Raw genomic sequence first — 24,252 nt, 5'->3', positions numbered from 1 at the left:
CTCCATTATAATTACACTTCTGTGTGTAGCCTCTGTTGTCTAAAAATAGATGGGACTATTTGATGCTCATGGTCTACTATGAGCTACTGTGAAAAAAAGCAAACTATTGTGGTTTAATTGTGGTCCTTGCAGATGCACAGAAACCCAGTATTAAGAGCACCTATGCATCTTTTTTCACTGAAAAACACTTTGAAGATAACAAGTTAGTAATTAAAGATGAAATAGAAAGAAGATCCCACTAAGAACTTCTGGAATGCTCTCAGGTCAGCTTGGTGCTGTTTGTGCCTTAAGTGGCCTTCTTGCACTACAGTGAACTCAAAGTATATTAAAAAAAAAAAAAAAAAAGTTTACCCTTCAAACTCTCTTTCCTCTCTGCTCACAATTCCTGCTACACCTACATCTATTTCTCAAAGATCAGAAAAACAATATGCAAAAAATTCTGACCTTCCTAAGTGATTCTTTCAATGACTATGTTTACCTTCGCAGGAAGTATAGCGACAACAGGAATGGATTTATAAAGTGAAGAAGCAGTTGGTAATGTGCTCCTGACACCCATACTCTATATTTCTGGACTATAGTTCATAATAATTCTAGTCTGGCACTGAACTCCCATTGGCTGGTGGGTATTAGAAGTGCTCCTGGAATTTCTCTTCCAATTTAGTTTCACATGAAAGCAATACTGTTCATAAGCTCCAAGAGAGCTCCATGATTTGAAATGAAGGATGGTAAATGGGGATGATTGAGACATTAACCTCAAAAAGGTTCTGATGTTTTGAACTAAACCACTAATGTATACACAACCTATAAGAATTAGAAAAACATGGATCATCTGAATTTAAATTCAAACACATGTATTTCAGAATATGGACAACCATCACTAAACAAGATATATACTTTTGCCTCACAACCTTACGTGATGCATATTTATGAGAAACTATGATACCAGTGGCACAGCTACTGTGTGGCATCCTGTCTGAGAAAGTGGGGTGTGTTAAATGTCAGGTATGCTTGTGCTGTCCAGTTTGTCCATGCTCAGAAGAGTTCTGGTTCATTGCACCTGAACTAATTATCTGCTTGAGAGGTTAGTGCAGCCTTAGGGCCTCCTTTACAAAAAAACCAAGATATGACCTTTAGATTGAAGAGACTATTCTGGTCTATGCTTTCTTGATTTTGACTCATCTTTTCTTCTAACAGTTCAGGTTCTTCAGATAGGGTGCGATGGTATCCCTTTTGACTCTCCCTACTAGCTTCCATTCCATTCCATTCCATTCCATTCCATTCCATTCCACTCCACTCCACTCCACTCCATTCCATTCCATTCCACTCCATTCCATTCCACTCCACTCCATTCCATTCCATTCCATTCCATTCCATTCCCAGCTACCTTGTTTTGGTGCCTTTTGGGAATGTATATGTACTGCATGGTGTAAAGAAGTACTGTAAATCACAAATGCAAGTTCTTGACTTAAAGAATAGAATCTTAAGGGCATTAAGAATTTGATAATTAATTTTAAGAATTCAAGTACCAAATATTAAGAAATCAAGAACTAAATCTGAAAAGTGTGCTATAGCAGATCTTTTCCAATAATGTAGAAATAATCCAAAAGCAAGAACCTTTATATTAAGGTTTTTTTCCCTCCTTGTTTAATGTATTCTAATCTCAATATGAATTGCAGCAACATAAGAGAGCTTTATTGTTGAATACATAGAATTTCAGCTCCTCCATTACTTTTTTATGTAGCGGGAATAGCTGTGATGATTTTTTTTTTTTTTTTTTACTTCAGTTGCACTGAATGAAAGAAATAAGTTGACAAGATGACTGTCAAAATCTACACAATTCACATTTGGGAATAACTGTATCATGTTTTCAACACCAGTGCATCCTTGTAGAACTTCCTTGCATAAAAAATGACAACAGAGAATAGGTAAGTTTAAGCATATCATACTTCAAATACCTTTCAGTGGATAACTGCCAGAAACTGACGTGAAAGAAGCAGCAGACGTATAAATAGTAGAAGTCCAAACATGAAACAAAAATCTAAATGTAAACAACTGTTGAGCACAGGACCATCTAGAAAAAGCCTAGTCATGCTACTCAAGGGAGAATAATTTACTGGTTTTGAGGAATGAGTACATATCACTGCTTTTCTCTCTATCATAATCATAAAGAAAAAAACAACTACAACAACACAAAAAGTTGGCAAAGTTATTTTTATGCCTATGTTGAGCTTAAAATATTGAGAAGGAATAGTACTGCATGACATGATTTACATAGCTCCTATTAGCCAGGCAAACATAATTTGTAACAGTTTCATTGATCATGCATGCTCCACACAAGAAGTACAGTAACGATAAAGTCTTCAAAGTAATGGATGGTTTTGATCATCTTATATTCTAAAATTCTTATCTAATTGTATAACGCATCATTTCTTTCCATATTCATAAAATGGTGTTGTTAATAAACCATTCTTATATTCTTGCATGATCTATTTTCCCTTGGATTTCAATGGGAGATTTCAAGTTGCATGTTACTATTTTCCAAAATAAGACTCTTTTTTACAATGATCATCATAATTTCTCAAAGTTCTTAAGCTTGCTCTACAGTTTTTCCCTTTTCCTACAGAATCTAAACTTTCATCGAAAAATATTTTTTTCAATGTAGATACTGTGGCAAAAAAAATGATATACAATGCCTGCTGCTATATCATTCTCTGTTCCTATTTCAAAGCACTTCAAAACAGGATTAAGATGTGTTCTCTTCTTTAACTATGTTGATGTCTCCTAACTCTGAGTGAAAAATCTCAATAGATTCTGAGAGGACTGTCTTCAAACTTTTTTTTTTTTTAAGATGATAGTAAATAAATAAAAAATTGTAAAATAGTGGTGGAAAGAAATAGGCTTTGTGACATTTCCCAACTATACAGAAATTACTGAAAATGAGTAGAATATTTATCAGTTTTGTTCTTTATGGATGAAACATTCTGCTACCCAATGTAAACAGAAAGAATCTTTTTCACAATGAGTTAAAATGAATCAAAACTTACACATAGGCCGCTATATGGTTCAAAATATTAGATACAGTAATAAGGGGAAAAAAGTAGTGATGCCACATATTTAAAAGCTAGCTTAGGCTATGCAGAACACCAGCAATATTTTTAACATTATGTGGGTCAACTGTATGAGTGAACTGCTGTTGTACAAAGGGGACGCAGCTGTATTGGGTTTGTGTGGCAAGGTTTTGGTAGTGGGGTGGGGGGGCTGCAGAGCTGTCTTCTGTGAGAAGATGCCAGAAGCTTCCCCTATGTCCAACAGAGCCAATGCCAGCCGGCTCTGAGACAGACCCGCCACTGGCCAAGGCTGAGCCCATCAGCAACAGTGGTAGTGCCTCTGTGATAACAGATTTAAGAAGGGGAAAAAAACTTGCTGTGGCACAGAAACTGCAGCTGGAGAGAGGAGTGAGAACATGTGAGAGAAACAACCCTGCAGACCTCAGGTCAGTGAAGAAGGAGGGGCAGGAGATGCTCCAGGTGCCAGAGCAGAGATTCCCCTGCAGCCCGTGGGGAAGACCACGGTGAGGCAGGCTGTCCCCCTGCAGGCCAGGGAGGTCCACGATGGGGCAGATATCCACCTGCAGCCTGTGGAGGACCCCATGCTGGAGCAGGTGGATGTGCCTGAAAGAGGCCGTGACTCCGTGGGAAGCCCACACTGGAGCAAGCTCCTGGCAGGACCTGTGGACCCTTGGAGAGAGGAGCCCATGCTGGAGAAGCGTTTCTGGCAGGACTTGTGATCCTGCGGGGGACTCACACTGGAGCAGTGTGCTCCTGAAGGACTGCATGCCATGGAAAGGACTTACGCTGGAGCAGTTTGTGAAGAACTGCAGCCCGTGTAATACTGTTTATATTTCCATAAAATTATTATGTTTACTTACAACTGGGCCAGGTGGGCCTTGTGGGCCTTCCCCTCCCTTCAGACCAGCTGGACCCTAAAAAATAATAATAAAAAAAAGCTTATTTCTTACACTGGAAAGTTCAAGAGTATTTTTACAACACACGTAATAGGAAGAATGTAAAAATCCAAAACCAAAAAACTGAATAAATTCCTTTTTGCTTATATAGCCAACGATATTCAACAATGTTGGATGCTTGATTTCTGTTCTCCTATTGCATTCATTTTTAAGCACAGTAGAAGGTTCCATGAAATAAAAGACTTAATCCATTGTTTCTTGTATTTAGAAACATCATGACAATTGTTCTAGTGCTTGTATCATACCTGTGCACCTGGAAGGCCTCTCTCTCCAGGGAAACCACGAAGACCTGCTGGTCCATCTTTCCCAGGAATGCCTTGAGGGCCTGGGTCACCCTTGGAAACACATTACATTTTGATTAAAAAAAAAATGTTTAAAATGCTTATGTTAGTTATTAAATGAGTGACGAAAATGAAATACCAGATCCCAGTTATAGTAATGACAAAAAAGATTACGCCCCCACCTATTCAACCACTAATTCTTTTAATATTTTCAGTACAATAGTCTATCAATATGGTTAAATTTATAACAAGCTTTGACAAAATACAGTATTAGTTATAGAATATAAATAGTGAAAAACACAGCAAGGCATAAAAATATGTTTAAAGATACATTCATTGAAAATTTACAATGCCCATTTAAAATGGAAGGTTGAACAGAATTACATAGTAACTAGATAAGGAATATTTTTCTTGTGCCCCAATGGAGGCCAAAAAGTAAGGAAAGAGTTAAATTTGGTCAGTGAAATTCCACCTTGTAGCCAGTACTACACATCCTACTGTAAATGCCAATGTACAGTTTTCCACTTTGGTGTGAACATGTCATTACTATGTATTTCCATAGTGAATGTGTGGTATATGTAAACTGGTTTTTTTATTTTTTATTATAAAAATACTAATTATTGGCTCACGAGAATTCTCATTATTTCAATGGAAGCAGACACAGCTCTAAAATTGGAATACTTCAGTCTTCAAAATCCTTCTGGGTGAAACGTGCCAATTGTGATTTTATATTGTATGTTGTGATTTTATCCTGCATGTTCTGCCTCATGATTTGAAATGTGAGACTGTCAGCAATTTATCTGTCCCCTCCAGTTTGTTCCCCAAAGCCACATCATACCTTAGCACCTTCTTTTCCTGCAGCACCTGGGAGGCCTTGTTCACCTGGTGGACCAGGAGGACCTGGATGACCTCTTTCACCAATTGGGCCAGTCTCACCAGTAGGACCCTGAGCACAAAAATAAAACTTCAGTCATCTCAAGGTATTTAATGTCTTGGCGGGGGGGGGAGGAACAACAGATTCTTAATATTCAGCTGTTATGAATAGCTGTTACAAAACAATATTACCATGGGTTAGCATACATTCCCCACCTTCCCTCCAGGCAAAGCTGACTTACTTACAAAATATCTTTGTCCTATAAAATAAATCTTGCATTGCATTCTGCCTGCAGACACGTCTGTACAGCTTTCAAAGAGTGAAATCCTGACCTTGCTCCTTAAGCAATGAAACTTTAAAACACAGCGTGTATCCACGTATGGGAGGAGATTACAAAAAGGACATGGGAGGGAAATCCATGTACTAAGCTTGTCTTGAAACACTGTCTGTACTGTTGTTTTTCCGAATCATATGAAATGGAAGGTAGAAGAGTTGAAAGATATCTCTTCAGATTCATTAGCAGAGAATTTTCACTGAGGGAATTATCTAAAAAATGCTCATGCAATCCAAATGCTCTATTTTGTTGCAAATAAGTAAGATTAGATCAAATGAAATGTTGACAGTTAATCTCTTCATAATCTAAAAGTGACTGAAATTTGGCCTCTGACAAGAAAGTCACATGTTCTTTCTAAACTATTTCATGGTAGAGAACTCTGCCTTCTTGACTTCTGTAAACCACCAACTTCATAATCACATGAAGAAAGCACACAAAAAAGGAAGTAGAAAGGTAACCCCAACATTTGCATATTTTGTGGAATCACTGATGAATACTAAGTACACATTTCTAAAATTGTTATGCGTAATTTGTTACAAAAGTTAATATAACTATCAGTCTAGTCCTTTTAATACAACAAAAGCAACTGCCTCAGCCATAATGTGACCATTAAACATTGGTCTTATGAAGTTAAGCATGAAATTAAATGATGTACCTGAGGGCCAACAACACCGCCAGGACCAGGAGGACCAGTTTTTCCTTGAAAACCCTGTGAAATAATTATAGAATACTGTGTTACCGAGTACAAGATATAGAAGAGCAAAATTAATGTCTGTGCTGAAGAGGAGAAAAAGAAATTCCATGTCACACATTCCTTCTCTTCAGGACATAAAAATGACGAATTCTTTTTTCCTCTGTATACTTAGAAGTGAAATACTGATTAATCTTTCTTATCTCTATCAGTTCCAATCTCTCCGAGGTGGTACAGGAGTAAAAATTCCAGTAAATTTTACAGATCTCTCTAGGTGAACTTGATTAGGTGAGTCTGAATGTGTAAATGATGCAGCTAAAAGACAGCTGAAAATACATTTTTACATATATACATTATGAATCATAACGCCAGACATATAAATGCTTTTTAAAGAAAGACACAGATGGTGGATTAAGTTGGAGGAGCATTAAAGATAAGGAGGAGGTTAGACAGAAAGAAAATGAAAAGAAACAGAGATTCAGTGAAGATGAATGTTATCTAGAGACGGTAAAAAAGGCAGCATGAGTGCCACAAAAAGAATGAAGTTAATGAGAAATTGATATGATGACAAAAACTGGGAAGGAGAGACTAGAATGGAAATGGTTTGGGGACAGTTTTTCAGAACACTGGCAAATTTTACAGAATTTTCATTTTCTAATCAGTAGCCCCAGAATTCTGTCCAAAATTAGCCAATAAGCTGAATGTGAAAACCTCACTTAATAGTAGCACTGTTTAATGTATCTTTGAAATGTGCTAAATTGTTTCTTTCAACTATTGGAAGTGTGTTGCTGCATAAAGTTAGGAGAGGGCGTTCACTGCTGCATCACAGGTAGGATTCCACATAGTATCCCCTGCCTAACAGCCTCTGTCTGCCTCCTACTCTGCTCACCTGTGTAACAACAAAGGTGTCATCTGGCCCACATTTCTTCCAAACATCGGGCCCTGCTCAGCATTCCTCTGGGCACAGTCTCATTGACAGTTGCCCCATTCCATCAGACACGGTTTAAGCTTTTTTTTACCTTCCTCAACCTGATTCTCTTCTTGCTGCCAGCCAGACGTTATCATGGTTCAGTTTGGTGCCTAACTGTTTACGCACTCTCTCTCAGACCTCTGAAATGATCCACATTAAAAACAAATACAAAAGTACCCCTTTGCTCTAGTGACTGAGAATCAGAACTGCTACAGATGGAATCATTCATGGGCCCCTTCCTTTACACAGTCAAAGCTTCTTCAGAAGCCTGTTGCAAGGAAAGACAAAGGAATGTTGAGTATTACCCATTTACTGAAGGTACCTTGAAAAGACCTGCTATTCCCAGGTTTACAGAATACATTGATGCTTTGCAGTATATTCAATGATTCTTGATGCTAATGATGATTTTACTACTCTGCTTTCTCTCTTATGTCACCAGCTTATCTATTCCTACAGATTCAGATTTGTAAAAGAAGCAATAAGCAAAGAAGATTTCAGCAGCAAATACCCAAGATGACCTGAACATCCCATGGCTTCATCTACAATATTTAGTACTAAAAAATTTACGCTAATGTCTCATGTGTGTGTTTTTAAGTGCCTAATTAGCCTCCATTTTTTTTTGTTTTCTGTTAAAGACAATTTATTAAAACTGAGTTTACTGTAGTAAGAAGGTCCTTGATTAATTCTAATAGATGAAACAGCTAGTGTATTTCTATTTTATCCTTTCACATGCATGAAACACCAAATTCTTGCATAACCAGACAATCTAACAATCTCTGCAGATGATGCCTCCTGCCAATCTGAGATTGATATCACTGAGTGTATTGGGTCTGGCTGAGATGGAGTTAATACTCCCCACAGCAGCCCTCGTAGCACTGTGCTCTGCATCAGTAGCTAGAAAGGTGTTGATAGCACACCAGCGTTTTGGCTACAGCTGAGCAATGCTGGCACAGCATCAAGGCTGTCTCTCCAACATTTCTGCCCCCCCTCAATGGCAGGCTGGGGCAGGGCAAGATCTTGGGAGGGGGCATAACCAGGACAGCTGACCTAAACTAACAAAACATATTCCATACCATATGATGTCAGCTCAGATATAAAAGCTAAGTAAAGGGAGACGGAAGGGGGACATTTTTGTCTTCCGGAGCAACCACTACACGTACTGAAGCCCTGCTTCCCAGGAAGTGGCCAGACATCACCTGCTGATGGGAAGTAGAGAATAACATCATTTGGGTTTTTTTTGCTGTTGCCCACAACCTTTGCTTTCACTTTATTAAACTGTCCTTATCTTGACCCACAAGCCTTTTGTTATATTTTCTCCCCCCTTGTCCAGCTGAGGAGGGGGAGTGATAGAGTGGCTTTGGTGGGCACCTGGCATCCAGCCAGGGTCAACCCACCACACTGAAATTGATAACCACTTCTACAGAGGAACTAGCTTAATACTGGTTTTCAGTACCTAGTTTATTCCTACATTTATATTCCAAATTATTTATCATGATATTACTGTTCCCATGTATAGAATTCCAGCAAACAATGACAGTTCTTCAAAGTGCATATGGCTTACTGGGCGAAAAAGCTGTAGCTTTTTCTCCACTAATACTTACCTCAGTTGCTGTCAACATATGCTTATTATTCCATAAGTAAGCTCCAGAGTGCAATCTGGGAATCTGGCTCTAATTTGTTAAGCCTGAGTATGTCTCTTAGCCTAATTCCCTAATTGCTGTAATGCCCACATGCGCGACTGAACTTTAATGAGATATACGCCTAAATAAAAAAGAATTCTTAAGACTCTGATTTACCAGTGAGTGCAATGAAAGTTTTCTGATTTATAAATTTTTAAAAAATCTGAAATGGAAATGTTCATCAGATAAAAAGTCAACAAGTCTACTTTTTGCTTTTTCTACAAAATCATATGCATGAGAACCCATGAGGGAAGAATATTTTAAAAACAGTTCTGGCCCAAGTACACATATACACAGGGCAGAAAACAATGCTAATGAAAAGCTGTATTTGCTCCTAAGTTACTCAAGTTTTATATCAGTTTAACCCTACTAAACCCAAAGGAGATGATACAAAATTAGAGAACCATAGTATTGATTGAACCCAGAGGGACCTGGTCCAAACATCACACAGTAGCAGTGTCCATAGTTTCATTGTATTTTGAATCTTTCATTTCTAGCCATGAGTGAAATCAAGAAATCATAGAATCATAGAATGGTTGAGATTCGAAGGGGCCTCTGGAGGTTATTTGGTCCAACTGCCCTGCTCAAGCAGGGCCACTGAGACATGGTTGCCCAGGAGTATGTCCAGATGGCTTTTGAACATCTCCAAGGATGGAGGCTCTGCAACCTTTCTGGGTAATCTGTTCCAGCGCTCGGTCACCCTCACAGTGAAAAAGTGTTTCCTTGTATTGGGTTTGTGTGGCAAGGTTTTGGTAAGGGAGGGGAGGGGGGTTACAGGGGTGGGTTCTGTAAGAAGCTGCTAGAAGCTTCCCCTATGTCCGAGAGAGCCAATGCCAGCTGGCTCTAAGACAGACCTGCCACTGGCCAAGGCCGAGCCTATCAGTGATAGTGGTAGCACCTTTGTGATAACATATTTAAGAAGGAAAAAAAGTTGCAGGGCACATGGAAACAGCAGCCAGAGAGAGGAGTGAGAACATGTAACAGGAACAACCCTGCAGACACCAAGGTCAGTGAAGAAGGAGGGGGAGGAGATGCTCCAGGTGCCAAAGCAGAGATTCCCCTGCAGCCCGTGGGGAAGACCATGGTGAGGCAGGCTGTCCCCTTGCAGGCCAGGGAGGTCCCCGGTGGAGCAGATATCCACCTGCAGCCCATGGAGGACCCCAGGCTGGAGCAGGTGGGTGCCTGAAGGAGGCTGTGACCCCGTGGGAAGCCCATGCTGGAGCAGGCTCCTGGCAGGACCTGTGGACCCTTGGAGAGAGGAGCCCACGCTGGAGGAGGTTTTCTGGCAGGACTTGTGACCCCATGGGGGACCCACGCTGGAGCAGTGTGCTCCTGAAGGACTGCACGCCATGGAAGGGACCCATGCTGGAGCAGTTCATGAAGAACTGCAGCCCGTGAAGAACTGCAGCCCGTGGGAAGGACCCACGTTGGAGAAGTTTGTGGAGGACTGTCTCCCGTGGGAGGGACCCCATGATGGAGCAGGGGAAGAGTGTGATGAGTCCTGCCCCTGAAGAGGATGAAGTGGCAGAGACAACGTGGGATGAATTGACTGTAACCCCATTCCCCATCCCCCTGTGCTGCTGTAGGGGGTAGGGAGAGAATCCGTGAGTGAAGCTGTGCCCGGGAAGAAGGGAGGGGTGGAGGGAAGGTGTTTTGAGATTTGGTTTTATTTCTCATTACCCTGCTCTGGTTGATTGGCAATAAATTAAGTTAATTTTCCCCAAGTTGAGTCTGGTTTGCCTGTGACAGTAATTGGTTGAGTGATCTCTCCCTGTCCTTATCTCAACCCACAAGTCCTTGGTTATATTTTCTCTCCCCTGTCCAGCTGGGGGGGCAGGGGCAGAGTGATAGAATGGCTTTGGTGGGCACCTGGCATCCAGCAAGGGTCAACCCACCACACTCATGTTCAGATGGAACCTCCTGTGTTTCAGTTCATGCCCACTGCCTCTTGTCCTGTCACTGGGCACCACTGAAAAGAGCCTGGCTCCATCTTCTTTACATGTTTCAGGTATTTATATACTTTGATAAGATTTGACCTAGGCCTTCTCTTCTCTAGGCTAAACAGTCCCAGCTCTATCAGTCTTCACTCATAGGAGAAATGCACCAGTCCCTTTATCATCTTAGTGGCCCTTTGCAGGCCCCTCTCCAGTAGCTCTCTGTCTCTTGTACTGAGGAGCCCAGAACTGGACACAATACTCCTGGTCTCACCAGGGCTGAACAGAAGGGAAAGATCACCCTACTGCAGCCCAGGATACTATTAGCATTCTTCACCGTAATGGCACATTACTGGCTCATGTTCAAATAAATAAGAATAAAGGGAAAATAGTAACTGTGCTTTTTCTTATCACACTAAAGAACAATTTTGAGCTTCCTGCATTTTAAACAATGATTCAAATTCATTTTATTGGTACACAAGACTAGTCTTTGCATCATTGCAAAGAAAAAGAACAAAGTAGTAGTCAATAATGTTTCTCTCACACACAAAAAAACCACTTCCGTTGCAAAGAATTACAATGCTACAGTACTAGCAGAAGAAAATACAGTTTTTCAGAATGATGTGTTACTCCAAGCTCTGTGCTACCCCTTCTAGTAGCAGAAGTGACTCAGCAGTCACTAACAGATTTCCAGTGAAGTTGGACCCCACAACACATTCTACATAGTGAGAAAATTTCTCTCTAAATTAATTTATGGCTTTTTCTAGCTCTGAAAAATCTGAGTAAGAATTTTATTTTATTTCAGTGTGTCCTGGTTTTGGCTGGAATAGAGTTAATTCTCTTCCTAGTAGCTGGTACAGTGCTGTGTTTTGGATTTAGTATGAGAATAAGGTTGGTAGCACACTGACGTTTTAGTTGTTGCTAGGTAGTGCTTATCCTAAGTCAAGGACTTTTCAGTTTCCCATGCTCTACCAGTGAGGAGGTGCACAAAAAGCTGGGAGGGAGCACAGCCAGTACAGCTGACCTGAACTAGCTAAATGGATATTCCATAACATAGAACATCAGGATATAAACTGGGGGAGTCGTCTGGGAGAGGGGGGCACGGATCACTGCTCAGGGACTGGCTGGGCATCAGTCAGTGGGTGGTGAGCAATTGCATTGTGATCACTTGTCTTTCCTGGGTTTTATTTCTTTCTTTTCTTTTTGTTATCTTCCTTTTCATTATTATTATTATTATCATTATTGTTGTTGTTATTTTATTTCAATTATTAAACTGTTCTTATCTCAACCTGCGGGTTTTACTTTTTTTTCCTGATTTTTCCTCCCCATTCCACCAGCACTGGGGAGGAGTGAGCGAGTGGCTGCAGGGTGCTTAGTCACCAGCTGGGGTTGAACCATGATACAGTGGGATATGAGTAAGGTTTTGGCACTACAGAAGTAGAGAGGTTTTTTAAATAATTCCATTAAAACTGTTACATGTTAATTTCTTCATTTTGCTGCCAGAATTAACTCATTGTGATTCTTGGGAGGATTACATAGGATATAGTTTCAAAAGTTAAAGTTTTTTTCACAGGTTGAATCATTCCTGATCCTACTTTCCAAAGGCGTTGGCTTTTGAGTTTCCTAGCTGCTTACCATTAATAAGACTTTTTATTGTTATCTATGTTACATGGCATTCAGTGAGAAAAGAACCATAGAGTAATTGTGTGACAAATCTTTATTAAAATTGAGATCTGAGTATTAATTTCTGTTACTTCTATTGACTATTTAAGCTCATTGTGATGTTACTAACCAGGCATAGCAAAGAATAACCTCACTCTCGTAGCATGGAAACAAAACAAAGCTTTCTCATGCCTACCCTACCAACCATAAGAAAACTACAGTTATATAACCTCTTCATCCCAGCCTCTTCCCCTTTTCTCTGTTGTCTCTATTTCTTTAGTTTTGATCACACAACCATGACATTTGGAGGTTTACAACACTAACATAATAGAGTACATTTACTTACAGTCTCACCCCGCTGTCCTGGGTGCCCAGGCAAGCCATCTTTTCCAGGTGGCCCCTGAAATTGTAAAATACATAAATGAAAACATTTCTTAGCCATCCTTAGTTCTGAAAAAAGGTGTGCCGTTAGCTGTAAGAATCTGTGATCTCTTTGTTTTTTCTAGACCAGTATTCAGTACAGCTTAAATGCTCCTATATCAGCTAACTATGATTATAAAAATACATTTTCCTTGGGGTCCTCCCTGGTGTGTATTAGCAATTGCTTGGAGAGTGACTGTTAGGTTGTTAAGTGCATTCATGTTCAAAATGGATTTCTGTAAATTCAGAAATCATGGAAAGTCCCTATACTTACCTTCCATTTTTCTTTGCTTAATGACTCAGTTAACACAAAACTAAACATTACAGGAGTACTTGATGAAATTTCAGGTTTTGGCATTGGAAACAAAAATAACAAACGCATGGGTGAAAAAAATCACAGGTGGTTTGATGCTTTTGTACTTCCTCCACATGAGCAGAAACACACTGGAAGACCAGTATAACTAGTTCAGGCTGCAGCTCAAATGTGCTATTACTTCTATACATTTCTGCTATTAATGTCTCCTTCCTCTGAATTTTTTCCTCAATGAATCAGCTGTTAAAGGAAAATATACACCAGCAAAATAATATTTTGCCTAAACTCAGTCTGTCACTGGACATTTCAATCAGCATACTAGAAAATTTGCAGTTTAGTATATTACGCTGAATGTCATATGAGCTGCAGCAATGATCATTTCAAATATGTGAGTTCTTGTCTTAGCCTTGAAGCTCAATAAGCATATTTGTAATCCATCCCTTAAATAAATCTTTAAATATTTTTTTCAGAAACACTTTATGAAAAAAAAACATTCCTGTTGTTGCACATACTTAATTAAAAAGATACTTACTGGAGGTCCCTTTGGTCCGGGGAATCCGACAGGTCCCTGAGGCCCTTGTGGTCCCTAGTATAAAGGCAACCAAACAAGTAAAATTTTACTCTAACTGCCATGACACTGGACTGAAAAGTTTGTTTCAATTATAAAATATATGAGCTTCAGTTATAAAATATATGAACTCTGTAGATAATGTCTGCTTATAAGTATAAAGCCTCAGCTCCACTACCATAAATATTGGTAGTAACAATTCACATGCATAGACATTGGAGGGGATTTCCTGAAAGCAATACTGCCTGTGTCGGAATGCAGTAAGAAAAAAGAAAAACTATTTATATAAAGTATGTCTGTGTCTGACCCCTGAAACTGCGCATAATAAAGTAGGAATTAACTGTGAGTAAGAAACATTGTTTTCTATGTTGCATAAAACATAGGAATTAATTAATAGTCTGGTGGTCTTTTTAACTTTCAGTCCAACATTCATCTTTGGTAGTTCTTACACTCTGACAATATTTCAAGCCAGTACAACAGTACAAACTTCCAAATAGACTAAGTTTTCCAGAGTTACCAGGGACTCAATACAACATTCTTGCTATCATGTAAAATAGTTGAGATAGCTGTAAAAAACCCCATGATGCATGAACATTTTATTTATATAGCTCTGTACATACACATATATATGGAGAGAGAAAATTTTCATGCAGAACGGTTTTACAAATTTAGTTAGATGATCATGTGAGTTAGTGCATTGTGCATGTACATGTACAAATATATACATATACATGTGTACATATATGTATGTCCACATGCATCTGTACACATAGACATTTACACAAAGTACTAGCTTACATGACTGTTTCTAAAGTTGTCACCAAATAAAACAGGGGCCAGCTTTTAAAATTTATTGCTGATATGCTGACTACGTCAGCTTATTAAAAGAATTTGTCCCGTTTAGTTTTTAGTGTGCTAAGTCAAAGAGTAGCAACCTGAAAAACCTTATTTATTCTACATGGTCCCATAGCAGAGCCATGTACCCTAGTCATATAGCGCAAGACTTTATCCTATTCTACTTGGTATATGATGTGTAGTTTTGCTGAGACATCAGCTGTCAAAATATGTTAGAAATGTTGGTTTGATGTGAAAGACTTGAAGCAGGAGGCCATATCTCCCAAATTAAGCTACCCCTTTGCTCCTCTGACAAAGTACCAACTGCTTCCAAGTTCCATAAGCCTCATTCAATAGAGCCCAGGCTCACTTCCAGAGCATGGCTGCCTCCTGCAGTAGGCAAAGCAGTGTGCAAATGTAGCTGTGGGAGAGGATCCCTTGTGCACAGCCTGGGAGAATATGCCCTTAAGTGACTCTTATTCCAGAGTAGACCTTGGTTATACTGTAATACTAAATCTGAGTCAACTAAGAAGTGCTAGGCAAAGGAAGAAATCTTTGTGATCTTACTGCACTATCCGTCATTTTTATTTTCTTTTCCAAAACAGGTGTGAGGTTATCTCTGAAACCTCCATAACACACGAATATGTTCCATATAAGGATTTAGGTTTTTTTTAATTCTGCTGTCTCTGTCAACAAATGACCTTTCCTCATTTGCTTCTGGGTATAACATAAAGCATAAAGTCTCCAAAAAAATGAAGGAGCTTTACAGAGGAAAACTATTAAAATTGACTCAGCTACTGTACAAAATATATGAAAGAAATTGGGCCCTCTCAGGAAATGGGTTATAAGAGCACAACTCAAAGCTTTACTGTTAGTTGCACCTTCTTTCTCATAAATTCCCACTGTACTTTAATCCTCATGTCTTGAGGCTTTTTAAGGAAAGAAGATATTCATTTTTTTTATTCACGATATGGCTTGCAGATTTTAAGGCACTGGACTGATGGATTGTGAGAAAAAGCACTAGAATACTAGCAGCATGTTATCAAAATTACATTTTCTTTTTGTCATTAAATTTCATTTTAACAGTAGCTACACAGGACAGATTATTTAATGTTTGCATGTCTGGTACCTGAAAAAGTCTCAACGGAGTAGAAATGACAGTTTTATTTTTTGACTGACATTCACCCCTATTGGGAAGCAAATAGATACCTCACACTTATATTACACAAGTAATATGAGATGTGGTGCTCTGCGATTCTTCATTTCTTTGCTCTAATCAATTTCTCTCCAGGGATGCCTTCATCTTGGATTGATCTGCTCATTGTTTTCAGCCCCCCACAGCTTCTCTTCCTCGTAACCTCTTGGAGCTGCCAGCAAACTCCTCCTTCACGAGGCTCTGCTATTCAACTTTTGCGAGTCTGCCTCTGATGTTCCTCCTCGGTGTAAAACAACCTACAGTTCCTTTCTTGGACTATGCCTAGTTCTTTACATCCAACATCCTAGTTAACTCATTCCTCTCTTGAATCCCAGCTTCCTGCCCCTGTGTCTCTCTTACTTGCCATGTCATTCCTGTTTCACTCAAACTTTCCACTTATTCCTGCTGTCCATGTTCCACTTAGTACATTGTCTTTTGCTTGATATTAAGGTACTTCCAACTTCTTACTGCAGCCTTCCTTGGAGTGCTGCCTTCCATACGTACTGGCTACAGTCTAGTCCTCCAGTCCTCAACTTTCCCTCTGTTCTATCCTACTTCTCCTCTTTACTGCAAGAACCACTCTCCTGCTCCACTAACCAGTCTCTTGGAAAGTTAAGTAATATTCTGCTTCAGGAATGAAAGAGCTAAAATGATGTGTATGAAAGGTTTTTAGTAAACTAAACCTTTTGTTTCCAGTGTAGTTGATAGTAATTTTTTTGGCATATGCTTTAATGACTTTCAGTCAAAAGGAAAGGAAGCCTTTTCTTAAGCCGAAAAATGTCACATTAGATATGCAGGTATGTGCATTCCTTTGCATGTTTATAGGAGACAGATGGTTATTAATACGGTACTTGCAACTGCTAAGGATAAACCAAACAAAATTAACCTTAATTGATTTCTGCAGACACACAAACTGAAAATTTGAGATTTCTAGAACACACTCACGCTATGCTCTTGTTATTAGCTTTATGGATGTCCTTATCTCCAGTAATCAACTCAATCAAACCATGTGGTCTGATCCTATGGCCTTTTTCTTTTTCAGTTTGCTTAGTCATTCCAGCAAAACCAGTTTGCTGTTGTTCTGCCAGGATTGTTACACCAAGTGTGCATGTATTCAGGAAGGAAATAGTGTAACAAAGCAACATTATGGAGCAGGGGAAAATGCAGAGGGAGCTCCCTCCTGAAGAGTAAGACTTCTGGAGATCACTGGGACTTGGGGGTGGGTACTGGGAAAGGATTTATAGATTCTCTACATGAAAAAGGTTTGCAGTTTAATGAAATATGACTACAAAAGAAAAGTTTCCTAAGCTTTGCAAAAATACTTTGGCAGAGAGCATGTCCGCTTAAACTATCTGAGTTGGTTTTCAAGTGCTGCTATTACAAATCTGATTTATTAATATTGTTTTTCTATATACTGCTGTGTAATGGACTGAATGTATATTGGATTTGTGTATTGATTGGTAAGATAATAGCAAGCAGAAAATTTTATTTTAGCAAGCACAATAGGATTTCTCAATCATGCAGAAAGGTTGAAGCTGATCAGAATGAAAAAAATCAGCTGCTTCAACAAAGAAGCTTCTGAAGGTGACTTGACTGATTTGCAAATCCAATAAACAAGCAGTAAGCTGCAGTAAATGGGGAATTCTTAAGAGCATAAGCTGGTAAGTACAACTGTAATTTACACAGTAATTTACACGGATATATACAAAGCGCATGGATATAATACAAAGTGTGTATGTATTCTTTGTGTTCTTTATGCACAGAACTGAGCTACAGATCGGAGAAGCTTTCTGCAAACTTCAGCTACTCCATTCATAACTTTGTGAAAAGCATCACTGGAATTGAGGTTTTGTTCATTCTGGTTACTCTGGACAAAGAAGGGCAAAGACATGAGAGGGAGAACTAAAAATAAAACAACCCTCCCACCCTCAAATCACACTCCTACATAGTGGGAAAAACAACATTACATAAATAGCATTCACATACCCTTTCACCTGGTGGGCCAGGAGGACCATCATTGCCTGCAGTACCCTAGAAAGGGAAGACAACAAGTTCAAAGATTAGACCTCTATTTTATTTAAAAGAAACAGCCTGCAGCCAATCTATACAGTGTGCTTGACAATTACCTTTGGACCTGGTTTGCCAGTGGGACCTCTGGGACCTCTTGAGCCTCTTGGACCCTGTCAATTTAACATAGATGCACTTGATGATAATTATTGGATACTATAATAAAACTGAATAATTCTTCACAGTATAGTGGAGGTAATTAATCTAGGAAAGCCTCTAAACTGCAAAGCAAAAGTACATACTGTTGGTCCTCGCTGCCCTCTGGGGCCTGGTTTGCCATGTAATCCCTGTAGAGAAAAGTTCACAGAAATCATCTTAGCAGACACTGTATTTGTGAGATAAAGGTTTTTTACTGAACTGGAGGCAGAACGCAACCCCCTTAAGTTTAAATGTTATTTTATCTTTAAGTATCTACTTTGCATTTAAATTTACAGAATCATGGTCCTTGATAAAATTGATTATCTTTCTGAGTTCACTGGGACTTCTAGCTAAATGCACTAAATTTGCCTCAGAGTCAGATTCTGTCACAGGCATTAGAACATCTTAAACTACGTTAAAATAGTAGTGAAGAAGTTGCACAACAAGCAGAGTCCCTCTGCAGTAGTTTAAAGGACTTGGCATCTTTTCCAATGTAATAATAGCCTTGAAGAAAAAGTCCCCAGGTTCCTATGGACAGTTCCACAGGTTAACAGAGAAAAGAAAGGGCAAGCCTCTCTTTTTTTTATAACAGAAATAGGGACTGTAGTACCTAGCAGGATTCTGCACACTTGCACAGAGATACAGAACTTGCCAGAATACTAGCCCTTAATTTTTTTCTTCAATATATCTCCTAATCATACTCAACAGATTTCTTTCCTTAGACTCTGCATTAGTATTGCATTCTAATACAAAGAAGCTTAAAATTCAAGAGAGTAGAAAAAGAAACCCAATGACTGGTACTTTCTAATCTCTGAGGTAAACACAACAGCAACAGATATCAGCAGAGATTTTTTAGCGTAAGGCTTGCTTTCATTGGAAACCAATTAAATGCACACACCTGTTTTCTTGAGGGTTTTCTTGTGTCTTTTTTTTAATGTTAATTTTATTTCACTTATCAAAAAAAATTATGTGTTGTTCTTAAAATGCTACACAGCTTGTGAACTTCTCAGGGACAATGACTGTCTTTTCTAGTACCAGTATGCGACGTAGCAGAAAACACAATGATATCCCTTTAGGCAAGATTAATAATAATACCTGATTCACATTATAAAACTAGCAGTTATTGTCTGATTGATGATCAGCATAATACTTAAGTATACATGCAGTTTGATGGTATTAATTATGTGGTTAGTACTCTAGCTGAATTGAAAGCTTTATGAAGGCCTAATAATGGATCGATAGAATTAGATTTTCATAATTTTAAGTCTGCTCTTCAGTGTTATCATTTTGCTTGGTTTTTTTAATCTGACATCTTTATTAGCAGTCATGTCTCATTTTTCCCAACAAGGATGAACTGAACATTGTCTTATTGCTTGTGTCTGTCCATAACAACGTACTTTATCTTAGCTAAAATAATACAAGAACAATTTAAATCATACATAAGCAACACAAATGCAATTGGATTTCATATATTTCATCCTAAAATCATGAATTTCTGCTTGTTTTCATGCTGCAAATTAAAATGGATTCTTAAGAACAATGATATACATTACTTCAGTTTGACTTTACGTTGCTATCATCTATGAATTCAGACTCATGCTCTTAATTTCATCATCTTTCTAACAACACGTTCTGCTATGTTCAATTGAGCTTTAGAGATAACAGCACAGTGACCTTCTTTCTAACCTATGTTTCATTTTTATAGTTTGAAGAATATGCATAACAGATTTTCCCTCACCTCCTTCAAGTAAACAAAGCAGCAAAACCTGTCATTTTACATCTATTTTTTAATGTATGTAATAGTACATGTTCTTCATCTTGTCTGATATATTTTGCATTTTCGAAGCTCAGCCTATGAAAAAGCTTGTGGCAAATCAGAATACTTATGAAATACAAGTTGAATTTCCTTGAGGGTAAATTGCATGGTAGCAGGGTAATTCATGGGATACAGGAAAATAGTCCTTGCCAACCCACTCAGCTATACTGTCAAAAAATATGCTTCATCAAAGGTGGTTTCTTTTCTCTTTTTCAAATATATAATTATGTTAGCATACACAGTGAAAAAGTGTCCAAGTTCCTGTATATTTAGATTAATACCTTAAAGAATGAGAACTAGTGTCTCAGTATGCCCTGTTTTACATAATTGTAGAGGTTCATTTTAAGTGTGAAAAGCCAGTTTTTATAGTTCTTTAGATAGTAGCTTGTATCCTTAGGTTTCAGTGACTTCCCATAGCACTGAGTTCCAAAACTTAATTGAGTGTCATGCAAGCATGAATTATCATACCCTTGCACCTTTCTCTCCATTGGCACCTGGAAATCCTGGGAAACCAGTTGATCCCTATGTAAGAAATCAATGCAAATATCAGAGAATATCAATAGCAAAGCAGTAGTATAGTCAACATTTAATTTAGATGTAAAGCACACCTCCAAAGTCATGTACATTGTACACGTCAAACTTGCAAGCATGACAGCTCTGATGAACAGCTGTAAATTAACTTACCATAATTCCTCAAGTCCAGAATGCATTAAAAAAATCAATGTATAGAATGGACATTATTTGTTGTTTTATTAAAGTATTCATTAAATCTGCACCATTTTGAAAAGTAGGAAAGAAATTATCAGTAACAGCCCAGTAGAAACAACTGTTTCATAATGAAGAGGAACAAACAAGGCCTTGTTAGCACACAGTATAATAATTCTTTTACAAAATAACTTCATTCAAAATAATTGTGAGGTATTGCCACATCTGAACAGTGTTGTGGTCCTCTACTTACTTTACTGAGCTGTAAATTACTTCAGGTGCTTTATTGACTGTAAGCTGACCACTGGCCAGTTTAATTTAACTGATACATGCAATTCGTACATGTGCTTATATGCTAATCTCATAAGCAGAATTTATGAGGAGATTATCTGACTTAAAACCACTTCCAGGCAACTTTCTTTTCTCCTTTTTTCTCCCCTTTCCTTCTGCTAACTGCCCAGTCTATTCTGAACGGTACTATTTTCTTTATTTCTGGTATATAGGTCCAGAGGGACAGCAGACTTGTTACCTGTGAAGGTGTTAATTTGTCATAAGGGACTTGGGGTCAAAGAGGTGACAGACTTAATAAAATATACTTTTAAGTGTCTGGAGATGAAAATCAAAGCAGTGTTTGGTTTGGTCAGCCAATAAAACCACTGGCAAGACTCCCTGCTGTGATAATGCATCTCTATCTGTGCAGCTTGCTATTAGTATTTTAGTGGCAAATAAAAAGCATATAACAAAAACTTAAAATAGAATTTCTTCGTGCTCTTTTTTGAAAAGTCAATAAGTATTTTTTCCTTTTTTTGTCTTGTTCTTACTTATGTTTTCCCTTTAATGATTCTTGTTTTACACAATCATTCCAATTATCCATTAATGACTTAGGGGCAGTATAAGTTCACTGACACTGATTCTAATGAAACCCTGACTGATATTCACTGGTGGGAGAAAAGTAAGAGATTTTCTTTTCTTTCTTCCTTTGTTCCTTTCTTTTTTAATTCCTTTTAAATTCTTCACCAGTTATAACTTAAAATGTGAATAAAACTGTGAAAATTCTACTCTTTGAAGCCCGAGCATGTTCTTCATAATTAAAAGGCCAGAGGAAAAAACAATCTCTAATGATTGGGTATTAATAGGCATGACTTGGTTGTAAGTATCTTGTATATACGGTACTTTTTGCAATTGTGTTAATCAAGAGGGACTGAACAGGATTAAAAAACATGGTGAAAATTATCAGATAATGGCAGTACTCTGAGAACAATTCTTAGAAGAAAAATAATGAAAAGCAAGTAAGCAACAACAAAAAGAATGCTGTGAACCTTCTTGACAATAGTGGCAAAAGATTTCTTATTTGCTTTACACAGCTAATATGTTTTTCTGCTGCTTCTTTTTTTTCTCCCTCCCTTATGTTAATTTGAACTGGACTGTGAATTCAAAACAAGTCTATAGTGAGTTGATGTATTGTAGCTGTCATCACTCTTTCTTGGAAGTTTAAGCAACAAATTAGAAGGGCAAACAGTGAATGCAGCTTGAGAACTATTTTCAATTTTAGTATGATAAAAATTTAATGTAATGAAATTCTTGATCAAGTCTTTGCTGAAAAAAGAATCAACTTTTATTTGAAGTGTTACATCATTTTTGTTCTTAGAACTGAATATTGTAAGACCTCTTTGATCTTAGACTTTTCAAAAGACAGTTCTAAAGGAGAACAAAAAGAGAGACTGAAATCTCAGACATATGAGTTAAGAAACAGAAGCAAAACCCCATGTCTCTCAAGGTGAATAGTTTTCATGCATACTTTCCAGAGACGGTTTTGATATTTTTCACTAACACAGAGTGTTCAATGAATAAGCATTCTTCGGATAGTTCATTCACTTGACTGAAAAGGGCCAAAGTATAGGCCAGAGTCAGAAAAACACTTTGCTTAGCCAGCCAGGAAGTTTTATTTCTTCCAAAAAAAGCATAATTTCAAATTTGAAAATAAAAATAGATCTCAAAGTAGAGCAAAGTTGAGGATTTTACTGCAGGTTGATTGTTCATTTGTGTAGAAGGGGTAAGGGATTCTTTTACTTGTGAAATTTCCCTAGATGACTCATCTTTGAGACAGTCTGGAGATGCAATGTCTCCCTAATGGCCTCCTCTACACTGGGAAATGTCTGTAAAATTATTTTTCTTTCTTGCTAATCTCAGAAAAGAGAACTTGCAATTAATTTAGTGTGCCCATTTCCTAAAGCTGTGTTTGGATGGCCTTTTTAAAAATAAGTTTCATAAAAATGTTTTGAAAACATAACCCTTCACTTAAACCGGAAGCCACCTATATGGTTTTCTTTGCAATCAAAACATAAATATTAACTGAAGGATAGATGTAGGCACATAAATCAACTAAGGGTTGGGTTTTGTCAGGTTTGTCTTAACAGAAGCAAAAGGAAAACATGATGACAATTGTAAATTATATGTTTCAAAGAAATATGGCTTATTCTATGGAAGAAGCAGTAATGACACAAATGGAATCCTCGTACCACATGGAAAATTCCCATCACTATCAGCATCCATTTAGCAGTCAATATAGTGCTCATTGTCTTTCAAGCATATCAGCAGTTCCTTTGTTTTCAAATGGCAGTCTGCTGCTTGCATGAAAACACAACTCATGAGAGGATGGCAAAGGTTTGAGGGCAGTATAGTTAAGAATAGGAAAGACAGTGCTCCTTAAAGAGCCTGCCTTAGGGAATCCAACGTTTTTAAAGATTTTACTTCAGAACATGATTGTCAAGAAAGAAAAAGTGAAAAATGGACCTTGCTTTGATGCCCACACTCTGCTTCCCCAAACACACTAATAAAATAACTGCCATTGCGACTAATGTCAAAGCACAAGATATACAGCTCATTTACAGCTCACCTTCGGGCCTTGTCTTCCTGGATATCCTGGCAATCCAGGTACACCAAGCTTACCCTGCAATAAGAAGGCAGTGTTAAATTTTATTTTATCCTCCTTAGTGGTTCAGCAAACTTTTATAGAAAACACTTTTTCCACAACTTAGTGATGATACTTCATGGAATATAATATTCAATTAAATCAATTTCTCATTTTTACTATTAATCACCAGTGGGCTTAGTTCCCCAAACTTGAATAAAAATCCCACTCTAAAGAATGAGTTCAGCAAAGCCAATACCTCAGTGTCTTCTATTTTTCCCCATGAAGTGCTGTGTACTGATGTGGGGCTGAGGTCATTAAACTATTAATATTCTCTAAGAAATCAGGGTGTTAATGGGTTTAAGTGAGAAGAAATAGTTTCTAATTTATACTGTGTGATGCCTACTTTGTTTTCCACAGATTCTTCATTGACAAGCATTTGAAGAATCAATTATTTTCCTGAATAGTTCTAAACTGTTTGAGACTATGACACATCATACCCAACTGACTATTTGCTGACAACAGTTTTGTCAACAAATATTACTAATTTGCTACGTTAAGAAAGGACAACAGGATGAACAGTCTGACCAACACTGACATTCACCATTCCTAGAAAATAAATACAGTACCCTATGCCATTGAGTTGGACTCTTCAGACCTCTAGAGGATGAGTGATGGTTTGCTACTTTCAAAGGCAAGGGAAAGCAGTTTCAGTTTTTGAAAGATGGGAACTCTGGGGAAGAATTTGTGTATTTGCCTATGTTCCAGTCTATCACATTTTGGAGAAGATCTCAATGAAAAAGGTATGATTATACAATATAATATGGTACTCTGCA

General features: G+C 38.1%; 1 protein-coding gene across 7 annotated transcripts in view; it reads right to left on the bottom strand.

Moving 5' to 3' along the window:
• The window catches only part of COL11A1 (collagen type XI alpha 1 chain), a 164,824-nt gene that overhangs the window by 49,340 nt on the left and 91,232 nt on the right, over nt 1–24,252 (bottom strand). For all 7 annotated transcript variants that reach the window (XM_069789477.1, XM_069789480.1, XM_069789478.1 and 4 more), the window contains 11 exons: nt 23,402–23,455; nt 20,269–20,322; nt 18,089–18,133; nt 17,906–17,959; nt 17,766–17,810; nt 13,715–13,768; nt 12,796–12,849; nt 6,169–6,222; nt 5,144–5,251; nt 4,270–4,359; nt 3,929–3,982 (listed from right to left, as the gene is read on the bottom strand). In XM_069789477.1, coding sequence (XP_069645578.1) covers nt 3,929–3,982; nt 4,270–4,359; nt 5,144–5,251; nt 6,169–6,222; nt 12,796–12,849; nt 13,715–13,768; nt 17,766–17,810; nt 17,906–17,959; nt 18,089–18,133; nt 20,269–20,322; nt 23,402–23,455 — 666 coding nt within the window. The remainder of the gene's footprint in view (nt 1–3,928; nt 3,983–4,269; nt 4,360–5,143; nt 5,252–6,168; nt 6,223–12,795; nt 12,850–13,714; nt 13,769–17,765; nt 17,811–17,905; nt 17,960–18,088; nt 18,134–20,268; nt 20,323–23,401; nt 23,456–24,252) is intronic.

The sequence above is a fragment of the Haliaeetus albicilla genome, chromosome 8, assembly GCF_947461875.1.
Source record: "Haliaeetus albicilla chromosome 8, bHalAlb1.1, whole genome shotgun sequence".
Lineage (NCBI taxonomy): Eukaryota > Metazoa > Chordata > Aves > Accipitriformes > Accipitridae > Haliaeetus > Haliaeetus albicilla.
The sequence above is the reverse complement of the archived record's forward strand: the minus strand, read 5'-3'. Positions and strand labels throughout refer to the sequence as shown.